The sequence below is a fragment of the Gopherus flavomarginatus genome, chromosome 7 (genome assembly GCF_025201925.1).
Source record: "Gopherus flavomarginatus isolate rGopFla2 chromosome 7, rGopFla2.mat.asm, whole genome shotgun sequence".
NCBI classification, from domain to species: domain Eukaryota; kingdom Metazoa; phylum Chordata; order Testudines; family Testudinidae; genus Gopherus; species Gopherus flavomarginatus.
Window position 1 is genome coordinate 83,352,518 of NC_066623.1, and position 23,699 is coordinate 83,376,216.

The window sequence follows — 23,699 nt, forward strand, 5'->3', positions numbered from 1 at the left end:
AATTTTTAAATGGCCTTTGTTTTATGTGATCTATCTTGAACTGTAGCTCTATTGTAAAAATATCTTTGAGTCAGGGGAAGCTCCAGGTACCAGCACGCCAAGCGCGTGCCTGGGGTGGCAAGCCATGGGGGGCGCTCTGCTGGTCGCCGCGAGGGCGGCAGACAGGCTGCCTTCGGTGGCATGCCTGCAGAGGGTCCACTGGTCCCACGGCTTTGGCGGACCTCCCGCAGGCTGACACCGAATTCACAGGACTGGGGACCTCCCACAGGCAAGCCGCCTAAGGCAGCCTGCCTGCCATGCTTGGGGCGGCAAAATGCCTAGAGTCGCCCCTGCTTTGAATGCACAAGAAATTAGCAGAAGCAAGTAGCATGGGGAGGGTTAAATCCCATTAAATCATCTTTGCACTAGTTCTTTGGTGTAATGCAGATTTAAACCCAGTAGGTGTGTCTGGTAGAGGATTCCTCATCATGAAAATGTATACAGGTGGCACAGAGATGGACAACTCGTTTCCTGGCACCCAGCATGGGAGTGCTACCAGGAAAAAGGAAGTGTGATTGGTAGGCTCTTGCACTCCAGCAATCCATGAATGCTTGAACTGCTGCTTGGGACTGCAGAGAATCTGGCTCTAGAGTTATGTCTGTGAATGTTTTGGTTCACATTCCCCTTTTGAGTCTTCAATGCCACGTCACAAACTGCTCCGTTTTAATGTCTATCTGTTCTAGTGATTCTGGAGAAGGTAAAAAAGGATATTTTCTTTCTTGCATTTGAATAGTGTCCCCCCTTGATCTACTGATCAGAAGCTCAGCAACATCAATAAAAGAGAACCTGTGCCTAATAGAGCCTGAATCTTACATGCTGATGAATTTTCCTATATTGGTGAATTCTGTGTCAAGTTTCAAATGATGCCAGTAGACTATCATTTAATTCCTTTCAATTGTTTTTCATAAACATTGTGTAAGATGACCAGTCTGTTCTGTCTCCTAGACTTACTGAAAATCGAATGTACAGTACAGCTATAAGTAAAATATTTATGGAGAAAAACTTTCAATTGAATATTAGCCTCTCTAATGCTGAATGTAGCCAGTCACATTCAAACAGACCTACAGAATACATAAAGACATTCAAAAGACAACAGAATTCACAGTACAAAGGGGTATAGTGTTTTTTTGAAGCAGTGAGAGTTAAATACATAAATCTCTATGCATTGAGAGAATAATATTACCCAAAATTTGCATAGCATTGGGTAAAAGCTGCTTAAATCCTCAACATCAGAACCCAGGGCTTTGGAAGAATTTCTGAGGGGCTTATGGGGGGGGGAAATTTTGAGACACTTTGTTAACACATTGAAAAAGAGACTTCAAAAAGTAAAATGGTTAAGGGTTTCATAACATTTAAATGACCCACTTAAACTTGCATAAAATTATAATTTTAAATTATTTCTTTATACAACTGACTTTATATTAAAGTAAATATTTTATAAATAAAATCTTTCTGAACATTTAAAGTACAGTTAATATGAATTTGTATTGATATTTATTAATAGATCTATAAGTTACAGGACTAAGTTGTGATAGATGGTAGACAGATGTGAAATAATTGCTTGAATGTAAGCCTGATTAACCCATCAGAATTTATTTCAAATTATCTATTTTCAAATAGATGCTAAACAGCCCATCCATGCTTAAGTTTAAACTGTTTTATAAATCTTAGTGGCATGTTGCAATACAGATTAACTGCAGTGGCTCAAAACAGCCACCAAGGTACGCTGACGTTTAATCAGTTAATAACAATAGTGTAATGTGATTCTTTAAAAGCAACAGAATATTTGAAATAGTTTTATTTAGACAAGCTTTTGTGAGCACTTAACATGGGGTGGAAGCTTAGGAGTTTCTTCATTTATTTTCCCTTTAATCAATATGTTACTCTTGCACCCAGTTAGGACAATGGATATTTTGGAGATTTGATTAGTCATAGACAATTTTGAACTCAAGAAACCAGAATATTTCTCAATTAGATAATTATGTCTATGAACCATGTTGTGTGATTTCTTTTGTATGTGAAATTCAGCATATAGCATTGTGCCTCAAGGTACCAAATAGAAAAAAGTTTCTTTTAACAAGGATTAATGTGCAAATTTGCCATCTAGAAGGGAAGGTCATGTTGTAAACTCAATACCTTTCGAAAAGGAGATATCCTCCACACACAACGGCAGCAGATGACCAGCAATTTTTCTCATATACAAAATACTGAAATATTTCCCAACCAGTGCAAGAAGAAAAACCCCATTCTGAAAGAACATACAACAGGCTTTTACACAAACTACAGTGTACCAGAGCTCAAGTTCAAAAGTTCACTTGGACAGCATGTCAGTGCATATCTCCTAAACTGAATATACTACAAGCCAAGCAACCAAGAGGCTAAGGTCTATTTCAAAAAGGGGTTGTGTATAAAGTGTAGTTTATGGAATTATTGCTATTTTCTCCCTATAAAGATATATTGCTTAGTCAAGAGGACTAGAGTATTTCAAACAACATCTCTTTGGAAATAATTCTGTAATAAAATTAAGCTTTGAAGAACTGATTACTCCAGATGGGTGGCTGGATGGTAATGAGATATGAAGCCCTTAACATCTAGGTCACAAGGTACAATCCACTATGATTAGTGAAGATGAAAGTCATTAGAATCTGAATGCTGTTCAGTGCCTTATGTAAAATATAGTGATGGTTTCAGTCCAATTCCTAGTGAACAGGTATTCATAACCAACAATTACCATCACAACTGGTATTCTTACAGACAGCTTCAACACAGGCAAGAACTGAATTGGTCCCAAGACTGATCTAATCCTTTAGTTCCAATGGTGCTGATGCATTGGGACGTAATCCCCTATTATATATTAGAGGAAGACCAGGGACAGAGTAGGCCCATTACTCAATCAGGAGGAAAAGGCAGTAACAGAAAATGCAGCAATGGCTTACATGTTAAATGCCTTTTTTGTTTCAGTTTTCACGAAAAAGGTTAGCAGTAATCAGATGACTAACAAAGTGAACATCAGTGTAAATGGCATAGGATCTGAGGCTAAAATAGGGAAAGAACAAATTAAACAAGTTAGATGTCTTCAAGTCAGCATAGCCTGATTAAATATAGCCTAGAATACTTAAAGAACTGGCTGAAGAGATCTCTGAGCCATTAGCAATTATCTTTAAGAACTCATGGAGGACAGGAGAGATCCCAGAGGGCTGGAAAAGGGCAAATATAATGCCTATCTATAAAAAGGGAATAAAGACAGCCCCAGGAATTATAAATCAGTCATTATCCAAAGATAATGGAGCAAATAATCAGTCAGTTTGCAAGCATCTGGAAGATAATAATGTGACAAATCATGTCAAACCAACCTTATATCCTTCTTTGACAGAATAACAAGACTTGTGGATGGGGGAAAGCAGTAGATGTGATATATTTCAACTTTAGTAAGGCTTTTGTTATGGTCTCACATGACCTTCTCATAAGCAAACTATGGAAATATAGCCTAGATGAACCTACTATAAGGTGGGTGCACAACTAGTTGGAAAGCCATACTCATAAATTTATTATCAATGGTTCACAGCCAAGATGGAAGGGCATATCAGGTGGAGTCCCAAGAAGATCTGTACTGGGTCTAGTTTTGTTCAATATCCTCATAAATGATTTGGATAATGACAGAGAGAGTACACTTATAAAATATGTGGATGATAACAAGATGGGTGGGATGCCAAGTGCTTTGGAGAACAGGATTAGAATACAAAATAATCTTGACAAACTGGAGAAACGGTTTGAAATAAACAAGATGAAATTCAATAAGGACAAATGCAAAGTACACTTGGGAAGGAATAACCAACTGCACAAATACAAAATGGGAAATAACTTCCTAGGAAGAAGTACTGCAGAAAGAAAACATGGGGTTATAATGAATCACAAACGAAATATGAGTCAATAGAGTAATAATGTTGGAAAAAAAGCAAACATCATTCTAGGATACGTTAACAGGAGTGGTGAAAGCAAGACACGAAAAGTAATTCTTCCACTCTACTCAGCACTGATAAGGCTTCAGCTGGAGTATTGTGTCCAGCTCTGGGCACCACATTTGGACAAAGTCCAGAGGAGAGCAACAAAAATGATTAAAGGTCTAGAAAACATGACCTACAAGGAAAGATTGGATTTGTTTAGTCTGGAGAAGAGAAGACTGAGCAAGGACATGTTAACAGTCTTCAAGTACGTAAAGAGTTATTGTAAAAAGCAGGAGGACAAATTGTTTTCTTCATCCACTGAAGACAGAACAAGGAGTTATGGAAGATTTAGCAAAGATGCAGCAAAGATGATTTAGGTTAGACATTAGGAAAAACTTGCTAACTATAAGGATAGTTAAGCACTGGAACAAATTACCTAGGGAGGTTGTGGAATCTCCACCAATGGAGGTATTTAAGAACAGGTTAGACAAACACTTGTCAGAGATGGTCTAGATAATACTTAGTCCTGCCTCAGTGCAGGGAACTGAACTAGATGACCTATCAAAGTCCGTTCCAGACCTACATTTGTATGATACTGTGTTTCTGTGATATTATTAATATCCTATTTAGAGACTGAATCTTTGATTTGCCATGCCTATTATTAATAGGAGAGAATTTTTATCAGCTCTGGACCTAAAGATTTTCCTCCCTACCATGTTGGCTCTTTGATTATGTTCTGTGGCCATGCCATGCAATTTAAATTACATCATACTTTCTGACACTGAATCAATGTATTACCTGGTAAAGGACCTTAGTTTGGGAACAGATTTACCTTTTCTCCTGCCCTTGGGGTAACAGATAAAATAATATATTTAGATTCCAAGGATTTGGCTGAGATGTTTTACTTGATTTATGAACATTTTACTGACCTGAAAATATTTCTGTAGTGGTTAATGGGTCCAGTTAGTGCTCCAGGTTGAGAAAAGATGTAAAGGTAAGCTTCAATGTCCTCTGCTGTTAATCGACAGCCTTTCCTTCCAATTCCAGTAGTTCGACTGGTAAATAAGTTTTTCAGTACCTAGCAAAAACAAATGAAAAAAGCACCTAAGAAATCTACATGTTCTAGATAGTAAAACAGTGATGATGATATTTCTCCCTTTGAGTAGGAGATATTTGTTTGAAATCCATCTACCTCCTTGTTTGAAGTGTAAGCTACTTTTTTTAGGCAACTATAAATAATGAAGTATAGAATATTCTTATTCCTGGTGAGGTCTATTTCAGAGTACTAAAAGATATGTAAATAAGACAAAATTCCTTCACAGTGGGCCCTTATACTGTCATAAGCAAACACAAGCTCTGGACACAGGTTTCTACTGTCATAGAAGGAAAACATTTTTAAATGCAACAACTTGATTTAATGTCAGACTCATTGACATTTCTTTTGTTTTTCTTTTGTCTTGTTTTTGGGGTCTGGCACTACAGTTTAGTTAGGCAGCACATTTTACAGGGAAGCATTCCATATTCCAGCCTGTCTGAAGTTCTTGCTTTCAAACAATCAAACTCTTCTTTAGAAACTGTTGTTCTGTAAGGGAAGGAAGTTAAAATGTCAACTGAGGGAGAAGAGAGAGAGAGATCTGAGGGAGAAAAGGGCTAACATTTCTAAGAGGACATTCCATTGACTTCAGTGGATGTTCATGTATGCAGTGGGTGTTCCATGTGCAGAGAATCTGGCTATTGGCACAGGGTGTCTATGCAATCATAGTGTGTGTCTGCAGCACATGTAAGCATACCCAAGCTAGCCTTCACTTGGCTACACGTGCTGCAGCCACACTTCTAGTTGCACTGTAGACATATCCACAGAAACTAATGATACTTAATTATCTGCTGAATAGTCTTGGTGTTGAGATACGTACTATAGTACTGGAAGTAAGGAATACCAAGATATATTGAAGTGCCTACTAGGAAGCCAAAGCAAGGATGAACCTTAAGTAAATACAATTTTACACACACTCAGTGTTGCCAAAACACACATTTTTTTTCACCGGTTACATAATTTTGGCCACAGCATGTGATTTTAGCAGGGGCCAAAATCACCTTAACCAATACATTTGGAAGAGTGGGCAACATTGGCACACACACATTGGGTATAGGCAGGGGGAGTTCAAAAATCAAAAGACAGACCAAGAACCCACAATATAAAGTTTCAAAATAAAAGCACTCATGCTTTTTTTGAGTTCGACTCATGATTTTTAATCTCTTGTGGCTGGTAGTACTGTTATATGCTTCTTTCTATCCACATGTGCATTAGTCTGTTAAATACTAGCCCTAAAATTAAGGCTGTCAAGCAATTAAAAAAATAATTGGGATTAATTGCGCAATTAAAACAATCAGAATTAATCACATGATTAAAAAATAATTGTGTGAATAATCGCGGTGTTAAACAATAATAGAATATTATTTATACAAATGTTTTTGAATGCTTCCCAAATTTTCAAATATATTGATTTCAATTACAACACAGAATACAAATTGTATTGTGCTCACTTTATTTTTATTACAAATATTTGCACTGTAAAAATAAAAAATCATATTTTTCAGTTCATTAATACAAGTACCATAGTGCAATCTCTATCATAAAAGTTGAACTTACAAATGTAGAATTATGTACAAAAATAACTGCATTCAAAAATAAAACAACGTAAAACTTTAGAGCCTACAATTCCACTCAGTCCTACTTCTTGTTCAGCCAATTGCTCAGACAAACAAGTTTGTTTACATTTGCAGGAGATAATGCTGGCTGCTTCTTGTTTACAGTGTCACCTGAAAGTGAGAACAGGTGTTTGCATGACACTGTTGTAGCTGGCAAGATATTTACATGCCAGATGCACTAAAGATTCATATTCCCTTCATGCTTCAACCACCATTCCAGAGGACATCCATCTATGCTGATGGCAGGTTCTGCTTGATAACACTCCAAAGCAGTGCAGATCAATGCATGTTCATTTTCATCATCTGAGTCAGATGCCACCAGCATAAGGTTGGTTTTCTTTTTTCATGGTTCAGGTTCTGTATGGCATACGAATATTTAGCACATATCTGGCACATAAATACCTTGGAATGCTGGCTACAAAAGTGCCATGTGAATATCTGTACTCACTTTTAGGTGACATTGTAAATAAGAAGCAGGCAGCATTATCTTCTGTAAATGTAAACAAACTTGTTTCTCTTGTGATTGGCTGAACAAGAAGTAGAACTGAATGGACTTGTAGGCTCTTAAGTTTGACATTGTTTGGTTTTTGAGTGCAGTTATGTAACAAAAAAAATCTACATTTGTAAGTTACTCTTTCACGATAAAGAGATTGCACTGTGGTACTTGTATGAGGTGATTGAAAAATACTATTTCTTTTGTTTATCATTTTTACAGTGCATATATTTATAATAAAAATAATAAAAAGTGAGTACTGTTCACTTTGTATTCTGTGTTGTAATTGAAATCAATATATTTGAAAATGTGGAAAAACATCCAAACTATTTAATAAATGTCAATTGGTATTCTATTGTTTAACGGTGCAATTAAAACTGCGAATCATCATGATTAATTTTTTTAAACACGATTAATTTTTTTTAGTTAAATCACATGAGTTAACTGCGATTAATAGACAACCCTACCTAAAACAAAGTCACATCAAATCCAGAATTATAGTAAAGTTTTACTAGCTATCCTTAATTCTTCCATAAACGTCATACTATCAGAAAGGATCAACACAGGTGGCAGTTTTTCCATCAGTAACGTATTAAACATAAACAAGAGCACTCATTTTGCTTACCTTGAAATCATTTACTGTAAACATGAATTCAGGAAACCAAGGCATTTGGAAAAAGAAGTAGTAACCAGACTTAATCAATTGTGAAGGATGTCGCAGAATGTATTCTGAAACAAAAATGCCCATTAATTAAAAATGAAAGCTGATAAAATTACTGTTGATATCACTCTTTTTAAAATTAAAGGAATGTTTTAAAAGTATTAATTTAGAGGGTGCTATGTGACAAGGAATTATTATAATTTTAAAAGTAAGTCCTCTGATACTGGGACATGTGAATGCGATGGGAAGTCAACCAATCCTGACATGCAAACTGTGAGGAACTGTCAAAGATCTATTATTGCTGTTACTTAACAAGAAATGATATGCAGTACATGACTCAGTGATTATAGCAAGCCCAGATTGGTGTTATAGGGCACAAGCCTGAAATCAGGTGACTTCAGCCATGTGAGAAATGCAATGATCCCTTAGAAATGCATGGTTCAGAGTATCTTATTGCTATTATAAAATGCAATTTATGAATAAAAATGTGAGGAAAAAGTCAGACTTTTCAAGTACTAGGCATTACAATGACGCTTATGGCTATCAGAATACTTGATTTATAACCTGAAACTTTTTATTCAGTGCTCAGTAGAACCTAATTAATTTGTGCCATTGACTGGCAAGCCCACTGAAAATTAGAGTGGATTGTGTGAACTACTAAGCAAGTAGACAAATACACACATCAGAAAGTCTATGGCATCACAAAGTGCATTTTGTGCATACAGAGCCTGGCTCCTGCTCCAACTGGAGTTACTGATGAAACTTCAGTTGGCTCCAGTGATACAAGATAAGCCCTTATTTTTGTAAGTGTAGCTTTATTATTCATTAAAATAATCTTTAGGAGGTTAGGAAGGCTACCTGAGTATATTTTGTAAGAGTAAGTGAGTTTCAGAGCTTGGTTCTGATTTCACTTATACTGGTTTTACACCAGTGTTAATTCATTGGCTTAAACTTAGTCACACCAAGTGGGATAAGTATCAAGCCCTTATTAAGTACTCTTCCATTAAATATATTTGGAGAAGCGAGGTGAGACCATAAGATTTTTAATGAGAAAAAAACAGGTCTGCAATTAAATAAAAGAAATGTAGTAAGATGCTAATGGGCATTTTAAAATTGTATGCGCACTTAATGCATGGGAAAGTAGAAATCAAGTAGCTCTGGCTAGAGCCAGCCATATAGCAGACATTCTCTGATCTCTGTGCATACCTCACCACACAACTCTGCAAATCCACCAAAATCTTTACCTTCAACTCCATGCTATTAAGCAGACTCAGATGATTGTTGTGTTACAATGAGGTCTTCTGTAGTATATCACCACAAAACTCAATTTCACTTGTCTAAATGAGGATTAGATTCTCATTTACACTGTTTTACGCAGTGGCGGATTAGCCGCTGGGCCAACAGAGCCAACGCCGAGGGTCCCCGGCCAACAGTGGGGCACAGAAAAATGAATGCCCCAGTGCCCTGACCAGCTTGCCCCACTCCACCTGCATGGCACTCCTGCCGGGGAGCAGAGCCAGGGTGCGGGGGCTTGCCCCGCTCCCCGGCAGGAATGCAGGGAGGCATGTGGAGAAACCTTGCCCCATCCACAAATGGCTCTAACGGCTCCCAGCCCCTCCACATCAATGCGCCCCTGTTCCAAAGAGAAGCTGCAGGTCTCCAATAAGTCTTACCATCCCACAGAGGGGTCTGAAGAGCCCCAGAGCATCCCTGAATCAGTGTGACCCTGTCCCTTAGGGGCTGGAAGAGTCCAGGCATTCTCAGAACCCTCAGGGCTGAAGTGAGTCACTCATGATCATATCTGAGACCCTAAGCACAGACGTGACTCCTCTCTTTGTGGTGCTAACAGGGCTCTCACCATCCTCGGGCTGGGGGTACAACGGCAGGTGCTTGACATGTCCTCAGAGAGGAAGGGCACTATCATGGCAGCTCCAAAGCACAGGCTAGCATCCAGTGGGGGCGGGGTGGGATGGGACCAAAGGTATGTGTCTTAGGAGAGGAGGGGAAAACTGAGCTGCCACGAACCTGCCCTTGGCCAGCAAAGAGACACTGAGAGCAATGGCCTTTGTCCTCTGGGCAACTGGGTTATGCCAGGCCGTGCTCTGTGTCCTCTGCTCTCTGAGACTATAGTACGGGAAAAAGTCCTTAGGGGTGTGTGTGTGTATGTAGGGGGGGATGGAGGGGCTCAGCCAACATGCAATAACCAGAGAAGGGAAGAGACAAAGCATTATATCCAAGGGGTAGTGCTGGGTGATGGGACCTTCTTCGGAGGGAGCAAATCGGGGCACAGAGGCCTTCTCCCCTCTACCCACCCAGCACTCCTGCCACAGAGCAGGGAAGCCCCCGCGCCCCGACCCTGCTCTCCGGCAGGAGCGCCAGGTGGGCAGGAAGAGTGGTACAAGCCCCTGCTCCCCAGCAGGAGTGCCAGGGAGGAGCAAGGGAGGCGGGACTGCAAGGCGGAATGTGTGGGGAGGGACCCCCTCTTGCTCTGGCCCAGGGCCCTACAAAATCGTAATCCGCCTCTGGCTTTACACTTACGTGGCAATATAATGGGTCATTTCCATCCACCTTAAGGCACCTTTGCACTGCCAGAGCCAGGTAAAGCAGTCTGAGTGTAAATGAGGATCAGGCTATGGATTTCTAAAGACAAGAAGCCAGTATATCTGCATGCTAGTACCCTCACACGCTACTGTAAAATTATCCTTTAATGCAAAATATTTGACAGCTTTGGGTTTCAATTAAATAAGGGACAGATTCCAAGAGGTGCGGAGCACTTGTAATGTTCTTTCACAGCATCTCTAGGTATCTAGGTGTGCAGTGCCTCTCCAGATCTACCCTTAAATAAGCGCCAAATCTGCCTGCTTAGTGAAAATGTGAATATTTTGGTTAATATAAAAATATTGTAAATCTCACCTGTAAATACAGAGGGATGAGGGAAATTAATCACAATAAGCTTGGTCACCATTTCCGGATAACAAATAGCAACTAACCAAGCAATCATTCCACCCCAGTCATGGCCAATCAGCATACACTTATTGTACCCTGCCACATAAAGACAGATTTTGACATTTGTTTACTAACAGTTATATGAAAATCAGTCATCAGATAAAATAATGACAGTTAAACAAAAACAAATGTTCCAACATATTTGCTGACAATACTTCAACTTCTTCATTTTTTCTTAACAAATTATTTACACTGCCATAGTTAAAGATGTGTCAACACTTCCTTTATTAAACATAAAAAAGGAGATGAGCGAGTATTATGCTTGAAATTTTTACAGGTAATTAAAAGTAATGGTTTCCACTGCAAATATACTTTCTCTCCTCTTGTATATTGTGATAAACTCAGGACAGACAGCTGCAAGGAAGGGATAGGAATCAGTCCCTGAGGCTTAAAAGGCCCTCCTCCCTATAAACTAGGAGGCAATTACGGGTCAATCAGGTTCAGATGAGAAAGGGGTACCAAGGTAGCAATGAGAATCAGCTGAGGGGGAGCTACCTGAGGTTACTTAGGATCAGCTGATTCCAATTTAGGGCTGCCTGAGACCTTTTTAAACCCTTCCTTGGGAGGAAGGGGGGTGGGGAAAGAGAGGAAGAAAGAAAGAGCCAGCCCGCCCGCCCGCCCGCCCTGGTGCCAGGAGAGTAGGAGCAGCAAGACAGTGAGCCTCACCAGGAGGAGAGGCAGTAGTCTCTCCCACAAGGGAGAAAAATACTCTAAACAGCACTGGTGGAGATACGGGAAGCAGACTTCCCCTGTGTCCCAAGGGGGACCACATTACCCAAGCCCGTCTCACCAGGGTTAAAAGCAGCAGAGGCTGGGGAGACTGAGAAGGTGCCTTGCCACAATATGTGATGTAAGTCATCTCACTGTATGAGATCATTTCCATGCCCTAATACCTATATGCAATGTGGCCAAGTTGGTCACATTGTGTTCAAAATCTCAGTACGGCATCATTGTAAAGGTGGGAATTATACCCAGATAGCTGCACTTACTGCATACTTAAACAGGTAGGGATGATGGTGTACTGTACAGGCTCAGAACACTTCTTTACTTATTCATATTCTCTTTAGGTGGGAATTTCAAAAGTGCTAAGCATTGGCCTAACTATGCTTCCACTGATATCAGCGGGAATTTGACAACTGACTCACAGGGAGCAGAGTTCATTCAAGACTGCTGAGCTTTAGGAAATTCCACCTTTTATTCCTTAACCCAGACAGACCTACATTGCAAAGCTCCAGTTCCTTACTGAGAATTAAAGCACTCTACATACATGCCAAGTCAGATGTGTAAAATCCAAATTCTTTTGGAGTCTCTGACAAAGCAAGAGAGAAATGTCAAAGTAACCAACACCTTTTATCTACTTTCTGATAAAAATCTCCTTGGCCACTTTTGATTTAATCTGATTTTCCAAAATAATTTATCTCGGGAGCAAGAACAAGCAGGGGAAATTTGAGGCCAAGAGGTCATTTTTTCTAGAAAATTTTAAGCCCTGTGAAGCAGGACTTATAATGAGAGAGCGCAATACATCATAAAGCACAACTATGGCATTACTGAGGAGTTTAATAAAACTAGAGTTGCTTAGAAAACGCAAACAAAGTTTGTGATATCATGCCCCATCTTTTGAAGTGATTCAAAATTTTCAGACCAGTTCTAAATTCAAACCTGAGGGCTATATCATCACTTTACAATTTGCCCAGTGTTTCTTGCACTGCTCTGAGTGCAGCTTGGAAGGGATAATGGCCCAGAGAGTAGTAATTTGCCTCTGGATCTCCCCACTACTCTGGAGGGGAAGTATCCGATGGTGTGGTTATATCCAGCAGAGCTACATATCCCCCTGAATAGGGGAAAGCCAGCAGCTTTACAGAGCTTACTTCCCCTCCCGTGCTGCTATCTGTGGTACACATAGCCTATGCAAGGATGTAAGGAGTACAGTATCTTATGTCTTCTTATTCCCCTTTTCGCAGTTGTGCAAGATTGGCCATGATTGGCCTGTACAAGGGAGTACATAAACGAACAGTAAAACTCAGCTGAATTCTGACAATTGAGAATAGGCTATTGTGCATATTTTAGTAAGCTGTTTTCTTTTTTATTAACACTATACAGCCCCTACATTGCTGTCACTTAGAGGGTAGAGCATATGCACTTTGCACAGTAGGTAACAGAAAATCTCACCACATTGTTTTGGTTTCCATCTTCTAGTAGTGAGACCCTGTAAGAGCTACTGATACTTAAGACCCTAATCCTATAATTAGATTCATTAAGTGCAAGGGTCAGCATGAGGTGGAGACCCACTGATTTCAGTGGTACTCACCATAAGGCTATAGTACTAGATCCAGCCGTGCTACCAGATCCCATTGCAGGATGGGGGCATATAAGAGCATCTTTAGGGCTTTGCATTTGATTGAAAAGCATGTTTGCATATTCTCTATGCTGACCCAGGCATATTGGCTTGAAAACAAAACTTTTCATACTGTTCAAGAATTAGTGCAGACTAAAATCCATGAAATAAGTCAGATCTATTTGAATCAAATTTACTTAGACAATATAATCAACTAAATGCATATATTAAAACAAAACCAATCACCTTGGAATATTTTTTTAAATCACAGGATAGCTATTCATAGTTCTGCAACAAATGAAATAAAATTAACAACTTAGGCAGTTTGGCTTCTGTTAACGCACCTAGAGATTCCAAAATATCCTTTATATCTGTAATTAGGCAATCTAACTTGTAATTCTCCTGGTGAGAAGGAGCATCTGTTTCTCCATAACCTCTCAAATCCAGTGCCACAACTCGATATTCACTTTTAAATTCTCGCAATTGATGGCGCCAAGAATACCTAATAAAGGAGAAAAAAAAGGTTACATGGAAGAATACTAGAATTCAGTCAGTAGTACAGCCTCTATTATAGAGTGATGCTAAATTCTGTTGGCTTGATTCTCTATCATGTATGGCCACTTTTTGCCATAGCATGGTGGTTCTGTCTGGTTGGGAATTCTCACTAGAAAGGGAATCTCTAGGGAAGATGAGCTAGCATGAGTGGTTCTACACCACCATCTTCTCAAAGCCTCTAAGATAGGGAGCATAGTCTGGTTATATCCTCTTTCGCTCAGCTATCTCTATGGTCCAGTTATTCATGGCTTCTAGAATGGCTCCTTAGTGCCATAGGTAGCTGGCAAAAATTAGAGCATCCCTGAGATTGCTCTAATTCTGAGGACGCAACTGACCCCAGAATATGGGGTGTGGAGAGCTACTTCTGTCACCTTCTTCCTGCACCAGATAGGCTTGAATGGACCAATGAGTTGGGCCTCAAATGACAAGATGAACACATTTGTGTTTCTTTGGAGGAGAGAGGGAGGAAGGAACGATAACTCATTCAATATGTAAAGCAAAGGATTAATAATATATGTTACAAATTAATTTGATCAACTGATATTTTATGGTTTATCATCTGTGCTATATTTATCTATGTGTCCTTATTCAGTCACTCTAAATTCTCCCAGAACAATGAAGATTAACATCTGTCAGTGCGTCAGTACTGTACATGGTATTTTACTGCTTGTGTTTCTATGGAGAATAAAGACAGAAATTACTTTAAAGGAAATCTAGAGTGAGGAAGAGTTTAATAAGCATCCATAGAAAGATTTGGATTATTCTTGGAAATAATAGATTATAACTGGATAAAAATGGTATAAAGATAATAAAAGACTGTGAGCCTTGTCCTGCAAGGTGTTACCTACCATTCAACTCTTAATGAAATCAATTTAAATTGAGGATACCCAACACCTTCTAGGAGGTGCTCAGAACCTGGAAGGATTTGGCCCTATATTATAATATCATTCAGTGAAATTATGAAAAATGCTATAATCATTTTAACCACAGATAATAAAAAATGGACCCCTGCTTGCTAACTTTTACTATTAGCCCTATTGCAAAGATCTGAAATAAACAACATAAATGAAGCATTTGGGAGAGGTTTAAATAATATATGGAGACATATCTGTCTCAGAGCTAGAAGGGACCTTGCAAGGTCATTGAGTCCAGCCCCCTGCCTTCACTAGCAGGGCCAAGTACTGATTTTGCCCCAGATCCCTAGATGGTCCCCTCAAGGACTGAACTCACAAGCCTGGGTTTAGCAGGCCAGTGCTCAAACTACTGAGCTATCCATCCCTCCAATTCTGCCAGATTCCAACTAGTGTTTTATTTCAGATCCTTATGCCTTCTGCTTTGGGGGTAGTGCTAACCAATCAGGGATTTTGAATACATCATGGTCAACATTACATTGTCCTTGGACTAATCAAAGAAAATGTTATTACTGTAAACACAACACCCATCACAGTTCCATCTGGGTGCCCTATGTTAATGGAAATAAATACAAGTTTTAATAAATACAGATTTCTATAAATGACTTATTTTTTAAAAAAATCAATATACACTGCCCTGTAAATCAAGTTTACCATGATAACTATAGGAGCTATCACAAATACCTCACTGAAGTGAAACCACATGACACAGTAAATATTTTCTTTTTTAATGACATACCACCTTTATATCCCCATACCCTGCTGTCATGATGGTCCATCAATCAGTTAAAGGCTTGATGAACAGATAGGTCTTACACACCCTGATGCTTGCCAAACTGTAGCCTTAGCAGACCACCAGGAGAAGCAGATCCCAGAGGCATGGGTCATCCAGTAAAAGTATCATGTCATCAACCTCTGTGAGTTCAACATGTATCACTGATCTTTTCATACAACACTTTTTAAAAATCATATCTAAAGTATTTATCTAGTGAGACCACTGCTTTGCAGGAAGGATTTTGAAATGTTGGTAAATACCTTTATTTTCTCAAGGCTGAATAATTGGAGCTATTTTGAGTTTTTCTGATCATGTTATTTCTGGAAGGCAGTTTATACAAAATTCAGCAGCTCACACACATCCTAACAGGCATTCAGCTGTCTGAACATCTTACTCCAATTTTAAATTTGTTATATTAGTTTCCCATAAGATTTTGTATTGATTTAAAACAATTGCATATAAGTGACGTAATGGCAGTGGTGCATTATATATTTGACTGATCGTTTGCCAATATACACCCTCAGTTGCTCACTGAGATCAGCACTGATTGGTTATTTCATGTGTCCTAGTAATAACCTTGAGACATTGGAAGCTAGAGGATTTTGCAATTAAGCTTCATCATAGTGGAAGTTACTTCCATTCCTTGTTACTATCCAAAAAGTACAGGTTTGCTGCTGCTTTATTCTACTCTTAAAATTGTCACTCTTATTTCACGGTTTCAAAACAAAATCTCAGTTCATACATAAAATTCTGAATAGATTCAGTAACAAGCCAACCGTAATATTTTTAGCGTGGATATTTTATCTCATGCATTACTTTATTGTTGTCTTCTTTTAAAAACAGCAGGTATAAGCTATGCTACTGGCATTAACAATGACCTATATAGCAGTTTTCTTATTCAATATCCCATTCCATTTGAGCAGTCAGACAATACACAGAATGTTTCTAAAGGCATGGCCTGCAATGACTTTACCTTGTTCAATTTGGCAGTTACAGCCTAAATGACATAGACAAAATATTAGAAACTTGGTCCTTTCATCATTACAAACAAACACTTTAGGTTTTGTTTACTATTGATCCATCAAGATTCTTCACGTGCCTGCAGATGTAACCATTTTAATGGAGCCTTTTTCCCTGAGTGACAACTAAAAGTGGTTAAGCTACACAATAGACTCTAGGCCTTTAAAAAACGTACATTTCCCTCCCTGTATTTCTTACACTATATAGTATGCCATGCTATTATTTATTAATAAATATACTGATACATTTTGAATTTAAAAATCTGCCTGGGTGCTTGTGCTGGTGCCCATCACCATAGTGTCTGAACACAGGAATACTCATTCTAAATGTTTATGCTTTGTCAACCCTGAAATGTACTAGAACAGAGTAAATGGCTCTCCTGATAGTTTGATGAAAAGTGTATACACATGAAGAAATATTTCCTGAACTAGAATAGAAAGAGTGGTATTTTGGTTTAGATGAACATGTAGAGATAATTTTGTGGATGGTACAATTGGAAAAAATGAATGCATGCTCAGTTGCAGTGGTTTTCCAGCCTTAAAACTTACCATTACTGGGATATTTGAACATAGATATGGAGAATAGCAGAGTGGATTTAAATGATATATAAACTATGTCTGTAGTGAAATGAGAACAAGTGGGGAGTTTTACCAGAACTCTGGAAAGCCATGAAGCAGCAGCATGAGTGGTTTACCCCGTTCTCCAGCGGCTACATAGTGGAATCTTAACCCTGAATCCTGGAAGGGAAAGAAAAAAAAAAGTATTGTGATCTGATTGCTGCCCAGTATTGCTGCAATGAGGTTCTGAGTATTAATATGATTTTCAAAGGTATTCAAAGAGATTAATTTAGTGCTTAATATAAGTGCCAAATTGACTGCCCTGGAAATTGATGTCTTCTGTAGCTTCACAGATCAGTGATGTATGGGCAATGGTAGTACAAGCTTATCAACTATTCTGGAAGGATCTCCTCTAGCAGGTGACAAGGTCGTTCAGTTTCTAAGCCTGTTCAGTCATGTGAATCTGCTAAGATTGTCAACAAGAGCGCCAACTGGTGTGATGCCCAGGTAACTAGGTACTAGGAACTAGCACCCACTCAGGTCACATAGAACACCAAATAACCACTAGATAGAATGTATTTTAGTCCATACCAAGAGTACTTTATATCCACTGTACAGCTTGTGAGTTAGATGAGGCTATTCTCAGCTATTTAACATTATATCACACTGAAAATAGGTACAGAGTTGACAGACCATATGGGTTTTTAAAAAATGAAAGTCTGTCAAAATTAATTAAGGTAGTTAAAATTGTATATTTTTGATGTGCCACAAGGTTTAAAAAAAGTTTATTTTTATTTTAAAAAGTTGAAGGTCTATTAAGGCTTTTCTCAGAGAGATTGGAAAAGATGGTCTATTAATGTGACTGTCATCACCTACCTTGTCTTTATTTACTGAAATTGGCTGTAGCCATGAGCCCTCTGAGAATTTTTGTCATTGTGAAAATTACCAATAGGCAAGGTGTTTATTGTCAGTAGGCCAGAACCGAGTCAGTGTAAACTGACATAGCTCTATTTAAATTACTGGAGCTATGCTGAGATACACCAACTGAAGGTTATAATTGAATAAATGGGCTGAAATGATGGCCGAATAGATTTGATGGGTTCCTGCCTCCCTAATGAGGAAAACTTAATGCTCAGCCACGGACTTGAGAGTGATCCAAAAGGTTACATGTATAGAGCTAATATGCTCTGAATATTGCCTATGAGATTGTACATTGTCTCCACACAGAAATAAGTTTTATGGTAGATCTCAGGAGATACTGCTGGTGAAGACCTTCCTGAGACAAGGGGACATGGGACTTGGGAAAGAGTTGGCTTGTGAAGCATTAATCTGTTGGTTGGGTATCACATAAGGAGAGATTGTACTTCCTCTTTATTGATGTAACAGAATGTACTGCCTCCTCTCTACAACCTGATCAATTAATGCTTTTGCCATTGCCTGTGGATCAAGGGCTGATGCACTCTCCACAATGGTGAAAGTACAGTAGCCAGAACTTCCCAGCTGTATCTGCTTGAACTTCCTTGAGCTGCCCTGATACTGCAAATGCATCAACTAATATCTTGGGACCACGGTTCTAGAAGGGAAATATTTTTCTTCTCTTTTTCATACTTATTTTGGATTTTATTAAGAATTTGGGCCTGATTCTCTCTCTTCCTCGCCCCACCCAATTACACCAGTTTTACACACTGTAACTCCAGTGAAGACAGGAAATCAATTCAGGAATGTTTAGAAGCATCAAATTCAGTGAGAAGTATTCCGAAATTATTTGTGATACTATCTATATATTATAGGGCTGTCGAGCAATAAAAAAATTAATCGTGATTAATTTCATGATTTAAAAAAATCACAATTAATTGCACAATTAAAAAAATTATGATTAATCACACTGTTAAACAAGAACAGAATGCCACTTATTTAAATATTTTTGGATGTTTTCTACATGTTCAAATATATTCATTTCAATTATTACAACACAGAATATGAAGTGTAAAGTGCTCACTTCATTTTTGATTTCAAGTATTTGCACTGTAAAAAACAAAAGGAATAGTATTTTTTCAATTCATCTCATAGAAGTACTGTAGTGCAATCTTTTTGTCATGAAAGTGCAACTTATGGATGTAGATTTTTTTTGTTACATAACTGCACTCAAAAACAAAACAATGTAAAACTTTAGAGCCTACAAATCCGTTCATTCCTACTTCTTGTTCAGCCAATCACTCTGACAAACAAGTTTGTTTACATTTGCAGGAGATAATGCTGCCCGCTTCTTGTTTACAATGTCACCTGAAAGTGAGAACAGGCATTTGCATGGCACCGTTGTAGCTAGCGTCGCAAGATATTTATGTGCTAGATGCTAAGGATTCATATGTCCCTTTATGCTTCAACCACCATTCAAAAGGATGTGCGTCCATGCTGATGACGGGTTCTGCTTAATAATAACCCAAAGAAGTGCGCAGTGATGCATGTTCATTTTCATCATCTGAGTCAGATGCCACCAGCACAAGGTTGATTTTCTTTTTTGGTGGGTTGGATTCTATAGTTTCCGAATCAGAGTGTTGCTCTTTTAAGACTTTTGAAAGCATGCTCCACACTTATCCCTCTCAGATTTTGGAAGGCACCTCAGGTTCTTAAACCTTGGGTCAAGTGCTGTAGTTATCTTTAGAAATCTCACATTGATATCTTCTTTGCGTTTTATCAAAACTGCTGTGAAAGTGTTCTTAAAACAAACGTTCTGGATCATCATCCAAGACTGCTAGAACATGAAATATATGGCAGAATGTGGGTAAAACAGAGCAAGGGACATACAATTCTCCCCCAAAGAGTTCAGTCACAAATTTAATTAACATATTTTTTTAACGAGCGTCATCAGCATGGAAGCATGTCCTCTAGAATGGTGGCCGAAGCATGAAGGGGCATATGAATATTTAGCATATCTAGCATGTAAATACCTTGCAATGCTGGCTACAAAAGTGCTATGTAAATACCTGTTCTTACTTTCTGGTGACATTGTAAATAAGAAGAGGGCAGCATTATCTCCTGTAAGTGTAAACAAACTTGTTTGTCTTAACCATTGGCTGAATAAGAAGTAGGACTGAATGGACTTGTAGGTGCTAAAGATTTACATTGTTTTGTTCTTGAGTGCAGTTATGTAAAAATAAATCTACATTTGTAAGTTGCACTTTCCATGATAAACAGATGGCACTACAGTACTTGTAAGAGACGAACTGAAAAATACTATTTCTTTTGTTTTCATTTTTGCAGTGCAAATTAATTAAAAATAATAATATACACTTTGTATTTTGTATTGTAATTGAAATTAATATATATGAAAATGTAGAAAAACATGTTTAAAAAAGTTCAATTGGTGGTTTATTATTTAACTGTGTGATTAAAACTGCAATTAATCACGATTAATATTTTTAATCACAATTACTTTTTTTGAGTTAATCGCATGAGCTGACTGTGATTAATCAACAGCCCTAATTTTAAAGTCTCTAATGACCTCTTCCTGGTCATATCTTAGGGCATCTATTCCCTCATTGTCATCCGTGATATCATTTCGGCCACATTTGACCCCTATCCCCATTTGTACTTCTCAAAAATCATGTCCTCTTTTGTTTTTTATGATTCCTTTCTCTCCTTGTTATCCTCCTGCCCAGGGCCGGCTTTAGCAAGTGCAGGGCCCGATTTGTACTCACCCGGCAGCGCTCCGGGTCTTTGGTGGCACTTCGGCAGCGAGTCCTTCACTTGCTCCAGGTCTTTGCTGCCATTCAAGAACCTGCCGCCGAAATGCCGCCAAAGACCCAGAACGAGTGAAGGACCCGCTGCCGAAGACCCAGAGCACCGCCAGGTGAGTAAAAATTAAAAAGACACCAGCACAGGGCCCTCTTAGGCGCGGGGCCTGATTCCGGGGAATCGGGCAAACTGGCCTAAAGCCGGCCCTGTTCCTGCTTCTCTTCAATGTCTTGTTTAGTGGGTCCTCCTCCTTTCCTCTCTTTCAATGGATGACCCATAGGGCTTTGTCCTCAAATTGTGTGTGTGTGTGTGTGTGTGTGTGTGTGTGTGACCTCAAACAATATCTCATCCACTCGGACACCTTCAATCATCATCAGTATGCTGATGACTCAAATTTACCTTTCTTCTCCTGACCTCTGTTTCTTCATCCAAAACTATCCTGTCTCCCTGAAATTATCTCATGGATGTCCAGGCAGCTGTACAAACTCAATATGCCCCAAACTGAGTTTCTCATCTTCTTTCTTGAGCCTTCCCTTCCCCCCACCTTTTCTGTGACTGTTGACATCATCATCTGCACAGTCATCCAAGCTGTAATTGGAGCATCATCTTCAAGCTGCACATCCAGGCTGTGTTGAAATGTTATCTCTTTTTTTTTTTTTAACAATATTTCAAGATCAAGACTTTCATCTTTGCTGTTTTACTTGGGACCTGTAAGCACTACTCTAGTACTGATGACAACAATAATACACTTAGCCTTCAGGGCTGGCTCCAGGCACCAGCAAAGGAAGCAGGTGTTTGGGGCGGCCAATGGAAAGGGGCGGCACGTCTGGGTCTTCGGCGGCGGGTCCCTCAGTCCCTTTCAGAGAGAAGGACCCTCCACCGAATTGCCCCCAAAGAATGAAGTGTTGCGGTAGAGCTGCCGCTGAAGTGCCGCCGTTCCAGCTTTATCTTATGGAATAGTCAAAGATTTCATTTATCCCCAGAATGTTTTACTGCCATAATTTACCCCTCCCCAATATAGTCAGTTAAAATATGGTACTGTTTGTTATAAAGAGGGGAAATGTTGTATATGGGTATTAAGAATTCACATACCTCATGACCTACATGAAGTACATAAAACAACTCAGACATAAGAAACTGGAATCCTTAAAAATCTGCATTTGTACTGTACTCTTCCCAGAAAATCTACAGTTTATTATTAGTGGTCAACCATGTATTGTAATATTTTAAAGTGACATGGACGTTTTTATATCAGAAGTGACAGATTGTCCCTCCGGAGTAGAAGATCATCTGTTTGTAAGTAACCTAGAAAAACATTTTATAAGCAAATTGCAGCTACCTGAATATTAAGAAGTACAAGAAAGTAATCTTTATATCTGAGGATTCAAACCAGCTCTCTTTTACACTGAAGGCATAATGTGAATTTAAAAGTTTTTCCACATACAAGCTTTCTCCTTAATGATCAACTAAATGGCTAGAATGTATTCCCATTGTAGTTGTCAAAGGCTTTCAGATATTTAATTCACCAAGTAACTGTATGCATGGATTTAAATTTAATATATTAACTGAGGTTCATAACTAATACTCTCTTGTGATATATTGTTTATTCATTATCTCTTTTGTAGAAATGTATTATTTTCTAATTCTAACTAAAAAGTGGTGAACTATATTTGACAATATTAGTCTCTATCTATCTTACATGGTTTATTGTTTGTGTTTTTGTTCTTCTCTATATCAGTGGTTCTCAATCTATCTACCATTGTGGGCCTCATATGCAGCTCTATGTGTGTTATGTGGGCTGCATCCACGCTATATATACTACCTGTACGGCCCTGAGGATGTCACATGGGCCGCAGCTGTGTGCTGATTGGGCCGCAAGTAGTCCATGGATTGAGAACCACGGCTCCAGATGCTTACAGTTTCTTCTCAGTATTTTTTCACTATTTTACTAGAGTCTGAGATTTACACTTAGTGAATGTTTATTGCCCATTTCCAAGATCTTACCCACAAGTAATAAAATAAGTCAACTAAACCTAGTGTTTTATTAAAAATTAAACATTAAAAAAATTGCCATTCATCATACATCTGCTATGCACTTCTGACTGTAGGCTGAGCAAGGTCTATACTATTTCATCTGCGTGTCTATTAGATGTATGGACCACAGGCAAGGACAGTCACAAGAGATAGGAGAGAGATTCAAGAAAAACATGGACTTGGGCTTGGTCTACACTACGCGTTTAAACCAATTTTAGCAGCGTTAAACCGTCCACACTATGAGGCCCTTTATATCGATATAAAGGGCTCTTTAAACCGATTTCTGTACTCCTCCCCGACAAGAGGAGTAGCGCTAAAATCAGTATTACCATATCGGATTAGGGTTAGTGTGGCCGCAAATCAACGGTATTGGCCTCTGGGCGGTATCCCACAGTGCACCGCTGTGACCGCTCTGGACAGCAATCTCAACTTGGATGCAGTGGCCAGGTAAACAGGAAAAGCCCCGCGAAATTTTGATTTTCATTTCCTGTTTGTCCAGCGTAGAGCTCTGATCAGCATGGGTGGCAATGCAGTCCCAAATCCAAAAAGGGCTCCAGCATGGACCGTACGGGAAATACTGGATCTGATCCCTGTATGGGGAAATAAATCTGTTCTATCAAAGCTCCATTACAGAAGACGAAATGCCAAAGCGTTTGAAAAAAAAATCTCCAGGCTACACAGTGCTGCGTGACAAGCGTAACAGGAAGCCAGAGACTCAAATGGACGCTCGTGGAGGGAGGGAGGGGGTACTGAGGACTCCAGCTATCCCAGTCCCCAGCAGTCTCCGAAAAGTATTTGCATTCTTGGCTGAGCTCCCAATGCCTGTAGGTTCAAACACATTGTCCGGTGTGGTTCAGGGAATAGCTCGTCAATTTACTCCCCCCCCACGTGAAAGAAAAGGGAAAGAAATCGTTTCTTGACTTCT

The 23,699-nt window shown here is 39.0% G+C and overlaps 1 protein-coding gene across 1 annotated transcript in view; it reads right to left on the reverse strand.

The window, feature by feature from the left end:
- Nucleotides 1-23,699, reverse strand: part of EPHX4 (epoxide hydrolase 4) — a 28,498-nt gene that overhangs the window by 1,370 nt on the left and 3,429 nt on the right. The window contains exons 2-6 of the mRNA XM_050962213.1: nt 17,100-17,185; nt 13,532-13,689; nt 10,760-10,888; nt 7,811-7,914; nt 4,913-5,061 (exon numbers count right to left, since the gene is read on the reverse strand). Coding sequence (XP_050818170.1) covers nt 4,913-5,061; nt 7,811-7,914; nt 10,760-10,888; nt 13,532-13,689; nt 17,100-17,185 — 626 coding nt within the window. The remainder of the gene's footprint in view (nt 1-4,912; nt 5,062-7,810; nt 7,915-10,759; nt 10,889-13,531; nt 13,690-17,099; nt 17,186-23,699) is intronic.